The following is a 17,559-nucleotide window of genomic DNA, read 5'->3' on the forward strand; positions in this document are numbered from 1 at the left end:
CCCTGCTCCGCGGACCCCTCCCGGCTACTGCAGGCGAGAGCGGAGGGGGAGGACGGCGTCACGAGGCGGGGAGCCCGAGGTCCAGGGCGGGGCGCCGGGGAATCCCAGCCCGAGCGAGGTGCGGGCTCGGGCGGGAAGAGGAGGGCGGCGCGCGGAGGGAGGTGAGCGGAGCCGAGCCAGGAGGCAAGGAGGGGTAACCGCGAGGAGGCCCCGCCCCCGCCTCGCGGGGCCGGCTCTCTGCCGCCTCCGAACCCGCTCACTTTGCCACTTGCCTCTGGACGGCGGTGGGGCGCTTGCTGGAGCCGCGGCCAGAGGGAGAGCCGGGGACCCGGAGCCATCCAGCGCCCGCGCTTCCTCTCGGCGCGCACGCCCCCGGGGCGGGGGGGAACAGCGCCGCCGCCTTGAAAGGGCGCCCCGGCCTCGGAGGGAGCATCCCCCAGGCGCGAGGGGCGGCGGCGCTGGCAGCCTCTTTCTCAGCCAGTGGGGCGCAGCGCTGGCGCCTGAGGGGGACTCCCCGGCCACCTGCAGGGACCGCCGTGCGGAGGGAGCGTCGCTAGCAGCCGCGCTGGGCTGCCGAGAAGGCTAGAGCGAGGGGGGCCCCGGGCCAGCGAAGGGCAACAGCGGAGCCCCGAGGGGGAGCCGGCCTGACAGCCCGTGGCCCCGACGGCGCGCTCTCCCGTCCGCCAACCGCAGGCAGGCCCCGCGCGGCGGCCGGAGGGGGCGGCGGCGGCGCCCTCGGGCTTCGGGGCAGCCAGCCATGACCTTCGGGCGCAGCGGGGCGGCCTCGGTGGTGCTGAACGTGGGCGGCGCCCGGTACTCGCTGTCCCGGGAGCTGCTGAAGGACTTCCCTCTGCGGCGCGTGAGCCGGCTGCACGGCTGCCGCTCGGAGCGCGACGTGCTGGAGGTGTGCGACGACTATGACCACGAGCGCAACGAGTACTTCTTCGACCGGCACTCGGAGGCCTTCGGCTTCATCCTTCTCTACGTCCGCGGCCACGGCAAGCTGCGCTTCGCGCCGCGGATGTGCGAGCTCTCCTTCTACAATGAGATGATCTATTGGGGCCTGGAGGGCGCGCACCTAGAGTACTGCTGCCAGCGCCGCCTCGACGACCGCATGTCCGATACCTACACCTTCTACACCGCCGAAGAGCCGGGCGCGCTGGGCCGGGACGAGGCGCGACCCGGCGGTGCCGAGGCCGCCCCTTCCCGGCGCTGGCTGGAGCGCATGCGGCGGACCTTCGAGGAGCCCACGTCGTCGCTGGCCGCGCAGATCCTGGCCAGCGTGTCGGTGGTGTTCGTGATCGTGTCTATGGTGGTGCTGTGCGCCAGCACACTGCCCGATTGGCGCGCCGCGGCGGCCGACAACCGCAGCCTGGATGACCGGAGCAGGTACTCCGCCGGCCCTGGGAGGGAGCCCTCCGGGTAGGATGCACTGCTTCTCTGCCCGTCGCGTCCGTCCTGTCGCGTCTGTCCGTCCAGTCCGTCGGTCCAGTCTCCGTCCTGTTTGCCTCTGGGAGGCCGAGCTAAGTTGGGTTCTGGGCCCAGCGAGGCCCCAGGAGCGGTCAGCCAGGGGGTTGGGTTGGCCCTCACTACCTCCCGCCCCTTCCCCCAGCTCTAGCCGGCTCTGGTCTGCACACTAGACGCCCCTTGAGGCGAATCGCCAGCCTTGGGGAGGGGCAGATAGAGATGACAAGCCTCTCATCTTTGTAGCTTACTTTCGAGCAAATAGGAACCGGTTAATTAGATTTCTCTGAACTTCTGTTGTTACTATTCAAGAATTTAACCTTGGGCTAAGAGCATTTTGAATTATTTGCCAATTTTTGATGGTGTTTGAAAAAAGGAAGCCTTGTTATCATGGAGTGTGGTCGGCTGTACACTGCCCACAAGTACACGCTGCATAATATGTTGTAATGGAATTGTGATAAAGAAGAATTAATTTAGCGATAGACTCTAAATAATGGATGTCTGTGCCCTTTTCTCTCTTCTTTTCCTATCAAGTATGGAGTTGGTAAAGCACCTGTCCACTGTTTGGTGCCAGAGATTCACAATGTGGCTTCTAGAAGATCTTCAGGCTGAGGAGGGGAAAAAAAAAAAGGAAACTGCTCTAAACCCAGAAACAGTATTACAGTATTTAGTGGTTTTTCTTTTCACTTTACTAGGATGAAAGAAAAATATTTTGATCTTTTCTTCGATGGTGCTTACTTTTCAGTAGTGATAACATACTTCTGTTTTTAGTACTAGTGAGTTTATTTTGCATGTTTGGTGGGAGGAATAAACAGGAAAGTTGGACTTTCAAGGGAGACTGCCTCTTTGGGCACAAACACATCATTGTATCATGTGTTTTACCTTAGATCCTAATTTAAAATTCCCCTTCCATTCATTTAAAAAATTCAGTTTGAAAAAAAAAAAAATTCAGTTGCTTGCCTGATAGTCTTTTCCTCATAGACATGTGCGTGGTTCCAGTGGTACTATGTGCCTGATACTGGAGTGTGTTACTTCCACATAATATTCTTCCTTTGGAGAGTAAAGATTTTTATTTAATTCTCAGACACAATAAAAACTGTCTGAGACCATGGAGTCCATTACTGATAAGCTGCCTTGGCATAAAATCCAAGATACATACTTTGAAAGGAGATTCATTAGGAAACTCATTTTGTTTAATGTATTAGGTTCTGACTTTTTTGATTTACAGGAAAGAATTACTTATTTGGTACTGCATCAGTACAATGAAATTAATTTATGTACCTAAATACATCAAGAATCCTTGATTCTTTTAGAGGGCCATAGGAAAATGAACCATAAATGATTGGCCTTGAAATGATTCACTAGTAATTGTAGAATTCTAAGGTTAGTGAAAGTTCAAGGTACATCAGCAAAGGAAACAGAAGAAATGAGTTATTAGTACAAATATTGAACGGAATTGGCTAAGTCACTATATAAGCAAAAACAGTGAAATGACTTGAGTAATAATTTTGGTAGGAGAAAGGGCATTTGAGGAGGAGAGGAGTGCAGTCTGGAGATCATTAAGGTAAGGCATTTGGAAAGAAATGAGAGACATGAATAATAATTTTAGGGCGAGAAAGAGAAAGAAACCAAAAAGGGAAAGACAGATGGAAAAGAGGAAGACTGCAAAAGAAGTGAAGGAGGAAGATAAATGTTTAATTTGTGTATATGCATTTTATGTATGTATATAATTATTCAAGTCAGAACTGTTTCCTAGATACGCAGATATTTCAGGCAGAAACAATGTTTTTCTTGGCTTAATGGCCCAGTTTTAAGCTTTACTCTGAGTGTAGGTATGTGAAAACCATTACCTGTAATCCCAAACAGATAAACTGAAAGATGACTGACTGACTTGAGGCTGCACATCGCAGAGCGAGCTTCCCACAGGCCACCTCTAACAGAGAGCTAAGGTGGTATTTTGAGAACAATGTCTCAAACCCTGTTTGCTTGTGGTTGCTGAAATTAGTCTTTTTGTCTGAAACATCATTCTGATCATTTGACCAAATTTGGCATCTGCCAGATAAGATAAAAACTCTCTTGGCCAAGAGAGAAGGTTCTTTACCTTTTATTTTGTTCTGTTTGGCTGCACCAAGTGGCTTATGGGATTTTAGTTCCCCATTGAGGGATTGAATAGTGAGAATGCAGAGTCCTAACCACTGGACTGCCAGGGAATTCCCCAAGGCTCTTTAACATTTAATCATAATCTGCCTTTGTTAACTTACCCATTGTAATTTGCAAGCATCTTTTGAGTATCTGCTGTGTTTAAGGTGCTATTGGTATTCCAAATATTGCAGCTTTCTTTTTGGTGAGGAAAAAGTGTCAGGTTGGCAATGTAGGATCAGAGGCACAATTGATCAACAGCTGAGTTGTTTTGAGAAGGTCTTCAAGGTGGAAGAGGATGGAAACAAGCCATCTTTGGAAGGGTGCTGAGGTTGTGCACTGCCCAACACTGGTGAAAGGTATTTATATAAGCTACAGTGTTCGAAACCTGTGCAACCATGTGTACCCCATGTGGGAATAAAATAAGGAGACTTTCCCAGCTAATAGGAACATCCAGGGCCTAGGCATAGTGTTTATATATTACATTTGTGCTGTGCTGCGCTGTGTTGCTCAGTCGGGTCCAACTGTTTGTGACCCCATGGACTGTAGCCCACCAGGCTCCTCTGTCTATGGGGATTCTCCAGGCAAGAATACTGGAATAGGGTTGCTATGCCCTCCTCCAAGGGATCTCCCCAACCCAGTCATCAAACCTAGGTCTCCCGCATTGCAGGCAGATTCTTTACCGTCTGAGCCTTCAGGGAAGCCCATGAATACTGGAGTGGGTAGCCTGTCCCTTCTCCAGGGGCTTTTTCCAATCAGGAATCGAACTGGGGTCTCCTGCATTGCAGGTGGATTCTTTACCTGCTGAGATACCAGGGAAGCCAATATTATGTTTACGGAGTGTGAATTCAGTGATGGAGAGAGAAGGGGGGCAGTGAGTACAGTGTTAGGAGGCCTGGAATGAGAGGGAGAATAATTTTATTCTGCATGCAGTGGTTAACTGTTTGCAGGTTCAGGGTGAGTGGATCATGCATATAAAGTGACAAATGTTGTGAATTGTGTACTGAAAGTTGGAGATAGTGGAGGCTGGAAACAGGAGGATGAGTTTGGAGATTTTTGCGAAGGGAGGGAATAAGAACTTGGATGGCTTTGAGGTGGTGAGAATGGAGATGAAATGACAACTCTGGGAGAATTAGGAAGAAACAAAGTAAATCCAGGGCATCGGGAGGATACAGGCTCAGGGACTAGTGGATTTCCAGGAGCTTTGGGAGCACTCTCTGCCACCTGCAGGCTCCATTTGTCCAGACCAGCCTACTCACATGTTCCTGAACCACCTGGGCATCCCTTAGTGTGCAGTCAGTTTCTTGCCTATAAAAAATGGATCATTCATCAAGTCCAAATCAGAGTCTATTTCCCTTTTGAAACCTTTCCTGACTACCCTAGTATATATGATGGTTCTTCTTGAGTTTGTTGAGGCATTGCTCCTCGTGCAACTTATTTGGCAGCTGTAATATCCTTCCTAGCATGGTAGTTATTTTTTCATATAAACATGTCTTAGCTCCCAAACTAGATGAGATGCAAAGCCCTAGAAGGCATCTAAAGTCTTTTATACTATTTATTATGATAACATCTTTTATAAGAAATTATTATTCAGGCACAATAAATATCTGTTGTTTATCTTGTGTTTTAAAGTAGAAACTTCCAGGAGTATATCTTCTTTTGCATGGTTAGAGGAGCTGTGGGGAGCATTCAGGCTGAGACATTCATCCAGGTGGTGGATCTCTTAATTGAGGAAGATGAGATCCTGTGCTACAATGAGAAAAAAAGCCTATGTCAAGGAATAATTATTTATCAAGTACTTAACTGTGCAAAAAGAATAAGGATGAGAATATATCTTTAATAAAAAGAATTTTCTGAAGTTTTGAAATACCACACAATCTTTTTGCAAGAAATCTTGAGATGTCTTCCAAATCAATGATTTGAAAACTTTTTATATATGAATATGATCCTTTTAAATTGCTTTTTTAAGGGGGTGATTAAAAATCATATAAATAATAATTTAGTTCAGAAGCTACACAAGCAAGTGTTTCTCCATTTCCCAGACTTGGAATTCTTTTCCCTAAATGTAACCAAAGTTATAGCAGTGTGTGTGTCATTTCAGAGATATTCTCTGTATTTATAAGCATATCATGTATATTTCCTGTGTCAGGGAAGGGTAACCCACTCCAGGATTCTTGCCTAAAGAATTCCATGGACAGAGGAACCTGGCAGGCTGCAGTCCATGGGGTGGCAAAGAGTCGGACATGACTGAAGAACTAACACATATATATTTAAAACAAACAAAAAAAAAACAGTGTGAGAACAGTGTCATGAAACCTTTTTTCACTCACCAGCATGTCATGGAGATTGTTCCGTATTGGTCTATAAAGAGCTGCCCAGTTTTTTATGGAGCTGCATGACATTTCATTGTATGAGTGTCCTAGAAATTTTGGACTCTTAATATTGTTCGTTTGTCTGTAGGAAATGCTGCAGTGAATAATCCTTGTACGTGTACACTATTTTGCTTTTATGAAAGAATATCCACAGGATAAATTCCTGAAAGTTGTTATTGGTCAAAGGGCATTTGCACTTGTCTTTTTTTATTATATGTGTGTGTATATATATATATATATATATATATATTAGTTTTTATTTAAATATAATTGCTGTACAATGTTGTATTAGTTTTAGGTGTATAGCGAAGTGATTCATTTGTATATTTATATTTAGATCCTTTTCCATTATAGGTTATTACAGGATATTGAGTGTAGTTTCTTATGCTGTACAGTAGGTCCTTGTTGGTACTCCATATTTTGTACTTTGTCATTTTCATAGAAATTCCAAATTGCTCTAAGAAAAGGTTGTATCAGGTTATATCTACCAGCTATGTGTGAGAGACCATGTTTCTTCATACTCTACAATGTGTTATACTTTTGATCTTTACCATGCTGGGAGGTCAACAGATACCTGGAGTAACAGGCAAGTTTGGCCTTGGAGTACAAAATGAAGCAGGTCAAAGGCTAGCAGAGTTTTGCCAAGAGAATGCACTGGTCATAGCAAACAACCTCTTCCAACAACACAAGAGCCGACTCTACACATGGACGTCACCAGATGGTCAATACTGAAATCCAATTGATTATATTCTTTGTAGCCAAAGATGGAGAAGCTCTTTGCAGTCAGCAAAAACAAGACTGGGAACTAACTCTGGCTCAGGTCATCAACTCCTTATTGCCAAATTCAGACTCACATTGAAGAAAGTAGGGAAAACCACTAGACCATTCAGGTATGACCTAAATCAAATCCCTTATGATTATACAGTGGAAGTAACAAATTCAAGGAATTAGGTCTGATAGAGCGCCTGAAGAACTGTGGACAGAGGTTCATGACATCATGCAGGAGGCAGTGATCAAGACCATCCCTAAGAAAAAGAAATGCAAAAAGGAAAAAGAGTTGTCTGAGGGGGCCTTACAAATACCTGAGAAATGAAGATAAGCTAAAGGCAAAGCAGAAAAGGAAAGGTATACCTTTTTGAAGGTAGAGTTCCAAAGAATAGCAAGGAGAGATAAGAAAGTCTTCCTCAGTGATCAGTGCAAAGAAATAGAGGAAAACAATAGAATGGGGAAGACTAGAGATCTCTTCAAGAAAATTAGAGACACCAAGGGAACATTTCATGCAAGATGGGCACAATAAAGAACAGAAATGGTATGGATCTAAGAAGGTCAGATGATATTAAGAAGAGGTGGCAAGACTACACAGAAGAAATATACAAAAAAGATCTTCATAACCCAGATAACCACGGTGGTGTAACCACGGTGGTGTAATCACTGGACTAGAGCCAGATATCCTGAAATGTGAAGTCAAGTGGTCCTCAGAAAGCATCACTATAACAAAGCTAGTGGAGGTGATGGAATTCCAGTTGAGCTATTTCAAATCCTAAATGATGATGCTGTGAAAGTGCTCACTCAATATGCCAGCAAATTTGGAAAACTCAGCAGTGGCCACAGGACTGGAAAAGGTCAGTTTTCATTCCAATCCCAAAGAAAGGCAATGCCAAAGAATGCTCAAACTACTGCACAGTTGCACTCATCTCACACGCTAGCAAAGCAATACTCAAAATTCTCCAAGCCAAGCTTCAGTAGTTCAATTCAGTTCAGTTGCTCTCTCATGTCTGACTCTTTGCAACCCCATGAACTGCAGCACGCCAGGCCTCCCTGTCCATCACCAACTCCCAGAGTTTACCCATACTCACGTCCATTGAGTTGGTGATGCCATCTAACCATCTCATCCTCTGTCGTCCCCTTCTCCTCCTGCCTTCAATCTTTTCAACATCAGGGTCTTTTCAAATGAGTCAGCTCTTTGCATCAGGTGGCCAAAATATTGGAGTTTCAGCTTCAGCATCAGTCCTTCCAATGAACACCCAGGACTGATCTCCTTTAGGATGGACTGGTTGGATCTTTTTGCAGTCCAAGGGACTCTCAAGGGTCTTCTCCAACACCACAGTTCAAAAGCATCAATTCTTCTGCGCTCAGCTTTCTTTATAGTCCAACTCTCACATCCATACTTGACTATTGGAAAAACCATAGCCTTGACTAGATGGACCTTTGTTGGCAGAGTAATGTCTCTGCTCTTTAATATGCTGTCTAGGTTGGTCATAACTTTCCTTCCAAGGAGTAAGCGTCTTTTAATTTTGTGGCTGAAATCACCATCTGCAGTGATTTTGGAGCCCCCGAAAATAAAGTCAGCCACTGTTTCCGCAGCTATTTGCCATGAAGTGATGGGACCAGATGCCATGATCTTCATTTTCTGAATGTTGAGCTTTAAGCCAACTTTTTCACTCTCCTCTTTCTCTTTCATCAAAAGGCTCTTTAGTTCTTCTTCACTTTCTGCCATAAGGGTGGTGTTATCTGCCTATCAGAGGTTATTGATATTTGTCCCAGCAATCTTGATTCCAACTTGTACTTCATCCAGCTGAGCATTTCTCATGGTGTACTCTGCATATAAGTGAAATAAGCAGGGTGACAATATACAACCTTGATGTACTCCTTTGTATGTGAACCAGAAACTTCCAGATGTTCAAGCTGGATTTAAAAAAGGTGGAGGAACCAGAGATCAAATTGCAAAAACCTGTTGGATCATAGAAAAAGCAAGAGAGTTCCAGAAAAATATCTAGTTCTGCTTTATTGACTATGCCAAAGCCTTTGACTGTGTGGATCACAACAAACTGTGGAAAATTCTTAAAGAGATGGGAATACCAGACCACCTGACCTTCCTCCTGAGAAATCTGTATGCAGGTCAAGAAGCAAAAGTTAGAACCAGACGTAGAACAACGGACTGGTTCCAAATTAGGAAAGGAGTATGTCAATGCTGTATATTGTCACCCTACTTATTTAACTTATATGCAGAGTACATCATGCGAAATACCAGGCTGGATGAAGCACAGGCTGGAATCAAGATTACCAGGAGAAATATCAAGAACCTCAGAATGCACATGACACCACCCTTATGGCAGAAAGCAAAGAAGAACTGAAGAGCCTCTTGATGAAAATGAAAGAGGAAAGTGAAAGAAAAGAGTGAAAAAGCTGGCTTAGAATTCAACATTTCAAAAAACGAAGATCATGCCATCCAGTCCCATCACTTCATGGCAAATAGATGCGGAAACAATGGAAACAGTAACAGACTTTATTTTCTTGGCCTCCAAAATCATTGCAGATGGTGACTGCAGCCTTGAAATTAAAAGACACCTGGTGCTTGGAAGAAAAGCTATGACCAACCTAGATAGCATATTAAAAAGCAGAGACATTACTTTGCCGACAAAGGTCTATCTAGTCAAAGATATGGTTTTTCCAGTAGTCGTGTATGAATGTGAGAGTTGGACCACAAAGAAAACTGAGCACCAAAGAATTGATGCTTTTGAACTATGGTGTTGGAGAAGACTCTTGAGAGTCCCTTGGACTGCAAGGAGATCAAATTAGTCAATCCTAAAGTCCTGAATATTCATTGGAAGGACTGATGCTAAAGCTAAAGCTCTAATACTTTGGCCACCTGATGCAAAGAACTGACTCATTAGAAAAGACCCTGAAGCTGGGAAAGTTTGAAGGACAGAGGAGAAGGGGACAGCAGAGGATGAGATGGTTGGATGGCATCACCAACTCAATGGACGTGAGTAGGGGTAAACTCTGGGAGTTGGTGATGGACAGGGAAGCCTGTGTGCTGCAGTCCATGGGGTCGCAAGGAGTCAGACATGATTGAGCAACTGAACTGAACTGATGCTGGGAGGTGAAAAAATGGTGTCTAGTAGTTTAGTTTGTTTTGGCCTTGAGTAAAAAATGTGCATCTTTATATATATTTAGGAGTTACTTATCTTACTTTTCAGTGAGCTGTGTGTACCATTTGCTCATTTTGTCAATGACTTTCTTAGTTGGAAGATTTTTAAAGAGAATTAAGAAGTTAGCTCTTTGTTAATGATATGAGTTGAAAACATTTTGTTCTCTGATTTAGGACACCATTCAAAGAAAACCACAGTTACTTCGAACACAGTAGCTGTACTTTTAGTATTTATTTGAGAAAATACATAATGACTAAAAAATAATTGTGAATTCTAACCGTTCATCAACCCTTTCTTGAGTCCTGTAACTGTGCAGGGCACTGCAGATCCCGAGGTACAGAAAGACAGGGTTTCTGCTCTCATGAAGTTGGACTGCTAGTGATGGTAGTGGGAAAGGAGACAGCCAGCAGAGTCAGCAGATAAGTAAGAATTTCAGCTAGTGGAAGAAAATCAGAGTACAGAATACAGCAGCAGTGCTCCTTCATTCGCAACGGAGGTGAGGAGGTGACCTGAGTTAAGACTTGAATTATAAGAAAGACCCATCCTTGGGAAAGGAAGGGCAGTGTTCTGAATGGCAGAAATAGCACATGCAGAGACTCTGAGATGACAATGAACTTGATAAGTTTACAGAACAGAAAAGAAAGACCATGTGGGCTAGTTTTTAGTCCAAGAGTGAGAGAGAGGTAGATGAGATTTGAGGGGAGGCAATGCCCTCTCAGGCAAGTCTTAGGTGCCCTGGGAAAGAGTTTGGATTTCAATTCACATGGGACAGCAAAGCCTTTGGAAGGTTTTAAAGCAGAGGAAAGATATGATCTGTTTTTTTTTTTTTTTAATATGCAATGTAAATGCTTTTATTTAAGCTTTTTATTTATTTATTTTGGCTGGGTCTTTGTTGCTGTCTGGGCTTTTCTCTAGTTGCCAAGAGCAGGGGCTACTCTAGGTTGCAGTGGACCAGCTTCTCATTGCAGTGACTTCTTGTTGTGGCGCACAGAGGCTTCAGTAGTTGCAGCGTGTGGGTTCAGTAGTTGTGGCACATGGGCTTAGTTGCTCCGAGGCATGCCAGATCTTTCCAGACCAAGGGTTGAACTCGTGTTTCCTGCATTGGCAGGTGGATTCTTAACCTCTAGACTACCAGAGAAGTCCTGACCTGATGTATTTTTTTAAAACACCACTTACCACTGGATGGATGGACTTCTAAGGGGCAACAGGAGATGCAGCAGAACGTGGCAGGCAAGAGAACAGGCGTTTGATCTAAGGGAGTAGCAGTGGTGAAAAAGTGAGCGTGATTAGATTTGGGTAAATACGTGGGTTTTTCTTGGGTTACTAATGATGCCTCATCTGCCAGTACCAGGAAGGTCTGTGAGATGTGTATTGAGTGAAGCAGTGGCAATGCCCACAGACAGTGAGGTCCCTCTTGCTTGCCTGCCTTGGCCCACATGTGGTGAGCTGGGAATCCAACACTTCTCTCCAAGGATCTGCTTCCCACTTTGGAGTATTGTGAGGAGCAGGCTCTGGGAAAACAGATCCCCTGAGGGTCAACGGGAAAGGGATCATGGACCATTTTTCTTTCTGTAGAACGAAAACCATCTCATGGAGTGGCCTGTCTGTTCTGTTAAAGGTGTTTGGTGAACACTTTCACCACTTTGCTTAGTGAACAATTCTGGTAAGTAAGTAAGCTTAGAGTGGATGATGTTCTTAATGTTTTGTCTGACTTATAAGACACACAACAGACTTTTCAGGCAGTTTGCCTTCCAATAACATCTGAGTATCATTTCAACACTGCCAAAGGCGACTAATGTTCTTTTTAGCATTTAACCTAAAGACATAGTCATCTTTTCATATTATGAAGCAGTGCTGGCTATTTCGTAAAAAGATGCTGTTGTTAGTCAGAACTTCTAAAAGATGGACCAGATATAAAAAAGCTGTCCCTTTTACTTTTTCCTTAGTCAGTCTCAGCAAGGGTATTCTCTTTTGAGTTTTAAGTCTCTTTAGCATGCAAAGTCTTGCTGTAATTTTAATAAGTTCTTTAGAAACTATTTCTAAAAGTTGCTTTGTGTTGTGGTGAGAATTTGAGGAGATGTAAAGATGTTTAAATTTCTTGAGGTGTTATTTTAAGCCCAAGTTTAAAAAATGAAATAAAAATGAAACAGCAGGTGATAGAAATGTTAAAATCAATTGTATTATTTCTATTGCCTTTTAGGTCAATATTATATAAATTCAGTAGGTTTTAAAGCACTTGAAAAAGAAAAAGCAGTATTTGAAACTGTAGATGAAAGTCTCAGTGCTTGTACTTTGCAGATAAGGTGGATATTTTCAGAAGCCAGTAATTAATAGATCTTTGATAGGATTGAACATAACCCAGAACCTCAGTTAAAGTCTCTTCTTTCGCAGTGGACTGTTTCTTTTAGTATGTGTACAGGGTTTTTCTATCTGCTACCAATTTTAGAATTCAGTGGAAACTTCTTTTTGCCATTGTGCGCATAGTCTCTCACTCATGGCCGACTCTTTGCGACCCCATGGACTGTAGCCCGCCAGGCTCCTCTATCCATGGGGATTCTCCAGGCAAGAGTACTGGAGTGGGTTGTCATGCCTTCCTCCAGGGCATCTTCCCAGCTCAGGGATCGAACCCAGGTTTCCTGCATTGCAGGTGGATTCTTTACCCCCTGAGTCACCAGGTAAGCCCCCTTTTGTCAATACCTTTTCTTTAATCCGAGTGCTTTCTTTCTCCCTTTTGGTAAGCAAGTTATTTCAAACTTTTTTTTTCAATGAAAACTTTACTCACTGGAAAAAAGTATGGCTATTGGTGTTAGAGTGAGGAGTAAACATGTCCCTTTCTCCTCCATCCTACTACCCAGTTTCTTTGTATTATTCCAGAAATTTTCTTGGCATATATAAACATAGATACACACTCATATATATGTGTGTATAAGTATGCATATACACGTATGTGTGCTGTGTTCTCAGTTGTGTCTGGCTCTATGCGACCCCATGGGCTGTAGCCATGAGGCTTCTTTCTCCATGGAATTCTCCAGGCAAGAACACTGGAGTGGGTTACCATTTCCTCCTCTAGGAGATCTTCCTGACCTAGGAATGGAATCTGAGTCTCCTGCATCACCTGCGTTGCAGGCAGATTCTTTATCCACTGTGCCATTGAGGAGGCCCATATACATATGGATGCATATAAATTATATGTACATATTACACAGATGTCTTTTTAAATTTATAACTGGGATCATTCTGTAATCTTCTTTAGCAATTTGCTTTTTTCACTTAATATCTAGAAACTCTTTTCCACATCAGTTAATGTAAATCTTCATCCTTTTTAAAGTCTGTGTAATATTCCATTGTATAGATGCCACAATTCATATAACAAGTGTCTGTCCTGTCAATTACAGTAATGGCTGTAATAGCCAGTATTTACTGAATAGTTAATCTGTGCTAGTCCTTTAAGTTTTTACAATTATTTTATAATTTAAGTCTCATAGTAACCCTACTAGGTAGCACCATTGTTACCCCCCATTTTAGGACTGAGATTTAGAAAAATTAAGTAGTGTGTCAGACTCTCATAGCAGGTAAGTTGTGACCTGGCATTTGATCCCCAGGTCCCTGCTCTACTCTCCTGTGGAATGGTTAGTTCGACTCTGATTTTTCAAAAATGCAAACAGTGATGCAGAACATAGTCTTTTTCATGTTTCTTTGCAAATTGGTGTCTGTGTATATGTTGGATAAATTCCAAAGTGGAAATATAGCTGGGTTAAAAGGATTGTGTTTAAAAAAATGCTTTGATGGATATTGCCAAATTTTTGTCTAAAACATGAATTTTATTCATCACTGCTCTTTGTTAATCATCACTATTGTAATGATAATTATATCATTCTTTACCATCTGAGCCTCCAGGGAAGCCCATGAAAGTGTTAGTCGCTCAGTCCAGCTCTTTGCAACCCCTGTGCTAGGCTCCTCTATCTATGGAATTCTCCAGGCAAGAATACTGATGTGCTGGGTAGCCATTCCCTTCTCCAGGGGATCTTCCTGACCCAGGGATTGAACCCTGGTATCCTCATTGCAGGCAGATTCTTTATCGTCTGAGCCACCAGGGAAATCCAGTACTTTGTCTTATTTGCAGAATTCCAGATCTATGGTCTTCACTGTGGCATGCAGGATCTTTAGCTGTAGCCTGTCAACTCTTAGTTGTGGCATGTGGGGTCTAGTTCCCCATCCAGGGATTGAACCTGGGCCCTCTGCATTGGGACTGGGGAGTCTTAGCCGTTGGACCACCAGGTAAGTTATCATTCTTACTGTTTTAAAAATTGTGTTTTGGTGGTGTGTTTGAAAGAGTATACAGTGTGTTAGAAAGCTGGAGCCCATGAATGGCTAATAAAGGGACCCAGGCATTTTGGCTGAGCAGATGAATGAGACAAAGCAACAAGCAAAACATTTGTGTTTGAATTAAATTAATTCATTCACAAACTGGTGGGTTCTGTTGGAGTTTTGGCATAGTTGTGTGTCTTTAAATGATTTTCTTACCCTTTGAGTAGCAAGGACTCATCAGGTTCCAACTGTATTGGCAAAGGGAAGTGTGTAATTGAGGAAATCACCTGACTTTCTCAGGTTAAAAAAAATGTCATAAGGAAAAGACTATGGTGGAAAGAATCCAGAATTCAGGGTCAGGAGGTCACTGGGCCCAGTTAAATGGGGATTTCACACAGAAGGGTCTAAGGTGAGAATAAAGATAGAGCCCTCAATGGGGAGCTAAACTAAGAATTATCCTTCCTTGTCTTAGGTCCCTTCTCACTGTCTGTCCTTTCTAGAGGTTGCTTGCATGTCTTAACTCCCTTTTAAATGAGATTCTCTGAGAACACACAGAACACTTTAAGACATGGGTAGGCACTTAATATATATTTTACAATGAATTATACATGCTAAAGAATCATGTAAACACAATAGCATTTTCATTTTTGAAAGGAATGTGTGTATTTGTATGTTCTCTTTAACCTGTAAGCAGGTTATATTTTAAGAGATAAATTGCAGATTGGTTTTATGGTTCTCCAGTCATTTATTCGTTAAATTCAGCAAACATTTATTGAGCAACTGCTATGTATCTAGGGCTGTCTGGGTGCTAGGAATATAGCAGTAAACAAAGCAGAGAGTCAGGCTTCCCTGATGGTCCAGTGGTTAAAATTCCATGCCTCATCATGCGGGGAACACTAGTTCTATCCCTGGTCTGGGACAATTCCACATGCCACAGGACAACTAAGCCTGTGCACCACAGCTATTGAGCCCGCACTCAAGAGCCTGAGAGCTACAATTCCTGAAGTCCACGTGCTCTAGAGCCCGTGCTCAGCAACAAGAGAAAGCCCACGCACAACACCCAAGACCCAGTGCAGCCAAAAGTAAATAAAACAAGAAAAGAGAAAGTCTCTGTGCTCCAGAACCATCTATTCTACTAAATAAATAGATAGCAGATGGTTCTAAGTACTATGAAGAAATAAAGCAGGGTAATGGGTTTATAGAATAAGTATGAGTCATGGTCAGGAAAACCTTCTCTGATAAGGTGATGAATGTCTGAACAAGGACCAAGAGGGATATAGGAGAAAGCTATGTAGATACCTGAGCAAGAAAGTTTCAAGCAGTATAGCACAGTAGTTGCAAACCCCTCATGGGTCTGCAAGGGAGCAGAGTGGTGGGAAATTGAGAGTGAAGAAGGAGGACTGTGGATGTTGAAGAGCTTTATAGATGCACCAACTAAGAGGATTTATTTTTGATAGTCTTCTTTTTTTCAGTCAGCATGAATTCACATTTAAAAAAATCTTTTATTTATTTTTTCATTTTATTTTTGGTTGCCCTGGGTTTTCCTTGCTCGGGTAGGCTTTCTCCAGTTGCAGTGAGTTGGAGCTGCTCTCTCATTGCAGTGGCTTCTCTTGTTGCTGAGCATGGGCTTTAGGTGCCCACGCTTCAGTAGTGTGGTTCATGGGCTTAGTTGCTCCTCAGCATGTGGCCTCTTCTGGGACCAGGGATTGAACCCGTGTCCCCTGCTTTGGCTTGTGGGTTTTTATCCGCTGTACCGCCAAGGAAGTCCTGAAAGGTAGATTCTTAACCGCTGGACCACCAGGGAAGCCTGATAGTCTTCTTTTATAAAAGAGAAAATGGTAAAGACTTTGGATTTGTATCTGAATGTGGGGTTTTAAGCAGAAGATGCAATTTGACTTAATTTTAAAAGATCATTCTGGCATCGTTGGAGGACAGATTCTAGGGATTAATGGTGAAGCCAGTGAGGCCAGTTTGGACCACATTTCACCTCAACTCTCAAAGGGCTGCCGTGAGTCCTGGGTCCAGGCTGCTAATGGCTGTGTTGGTCCAGGCTATGGTGTCAGGGTTTTCTTTCCCGTTTACTGGGTAAAGAGGGTGTTGTGCTAATTGGCCAAGCTTGCCTCTGACATCATTGTATGACAAGGGTCTCTGCTGGTCCCAGACCTTCTTTTGCAAGACTGGTGGTGGCATGGAGACAGCTCAGGCCCACCTCCTGTTTTTGTACAGCCCCTGAGCTAAGAATGGTTTTTACCTTTTTAAATGGTTGGGGAAAAAGGAAGAGTACTGTTTTGTGACTTTTGGAAATTATCTGACATTCACATTTCAGTGTCCATAAATAGAGTTTTACTGGAGCACAGCCCCCATCGTTTCCATGTCATCTATGGCAGCTTTCCTGCTACTTGGGCAGAGTTGAGTAACTGCAGCAGAGACCACACGGCCTGCAAAATTTAGAACATTTACTCTCTGGCTCTTGGCAGAAGAAGTTTGCCAACTCTTGGTCTAGAATGCTTTTGTCAAGGGTCTGGGCCTGTCCAGCAGGGCACCTTCAGACAGGTTCCTTCCTTCACCCTAAATTTCTGTTATCAACCCTCTTAAGTCAGGCCCCAACAGGAGTCCTCCAGCCTGGTGTCATGTGACTCAGTAGAACAAGACTGCATTCGGTTCAGAAGCAAAGGGAAGCTTTATTTGCTGATCAAAGAGTTGAGAGCTGGAAGCTTAAGCTCTAGAGCACCCGCTCTCCCAGAAAGGCTGGTCGTGGGGCTGCTTAATAGAGATCTGGACAGCAGGGAGAGGAGGGAGTGGAGTTCTTGCAAGGCTGACTCAGATGCCCTGGTCAGGGCGCCAGATGGCAGCGCCTGCTGGGAGCAGCGTCCTTGCACACGGCCCACCGCCACTGCCGCCGTATTGAATTGAGGGTTTTGTGCAGCTGAGGTGTGGGCACAGCCGTGTCGTGCCAGGAATTCCGGTCTGAGGTGCCTGTGTCAAGGCCGCAGCACGTGACACCCTGTGAGCACGTTGTAAACCAGACTAAGCGCAAAGGAAAGGAGAAAAAGGTTAGCCTTTATTACCCAGATTCTACTTTTATTCCTTGGGAATTGTTACTGGGCTTTGCTTGTGACCACTGTCTCCGTTGTAAAACAAAGATAATGATCATACCTATGTTCTTGAGAAGTGAGGATCGATGGCTGAGTCTTGTCTTCTCACCAGCCTGATGCCAGATGCTGCGCTTGCATCTCAGCAGTGCCCACCCTGACTCAGCTGGTTCTGTTTTCCCAGAAGACTTCCCCTGTGTGTGTGCTCAGTCGCTTCAGTTGTGTCTGACTCTTTGTGACCCCATGGACTGT

The 17,559-nt window shown here is 44.1% G+C and overlaps 1 protein-coding gene across 2 annotated transcripts in view; it reads left to right on the forward strand.

Moving 5' to 3' along the window:
• Positions 1-757: 757 nt before the first annotated feature.
• The window catches only part of KCNG3 (potassium voltage-gated channel modifier subfamily G member 3), a 58,270-nt gene continuing 41,468 nt past the window's right edge, over positions 758-17,559 (forward strand). The window contains exon 1 of one of the 2 annotated variants that reach the window (XM_061155523.1): positions 758-1,422. In XM_061155523.1, coding sequence (XP_061011506.1) covers positions 758-1,422 — 665 coding nt within the window. The remainder of the gene's footprint in view (positions 1,423-17,559) is intronic. The other variant, XM_061155524.1, reaches the window with a different exon arrangement.

This window comes from Dama dama, chromosome 11 (assembly GCF_033118175.1).
Source record: "Dama dama isolate Ldn47 chromosome 11, ASM3311817v1, whole genome shotgun sequence".
In the NCBI taxonomy this organism is placed as follows: Eukaryota; Metazoa; Chordata; class Mammalia; order Artiodactyla; family Cervidae; genus Dama; species Dama dama.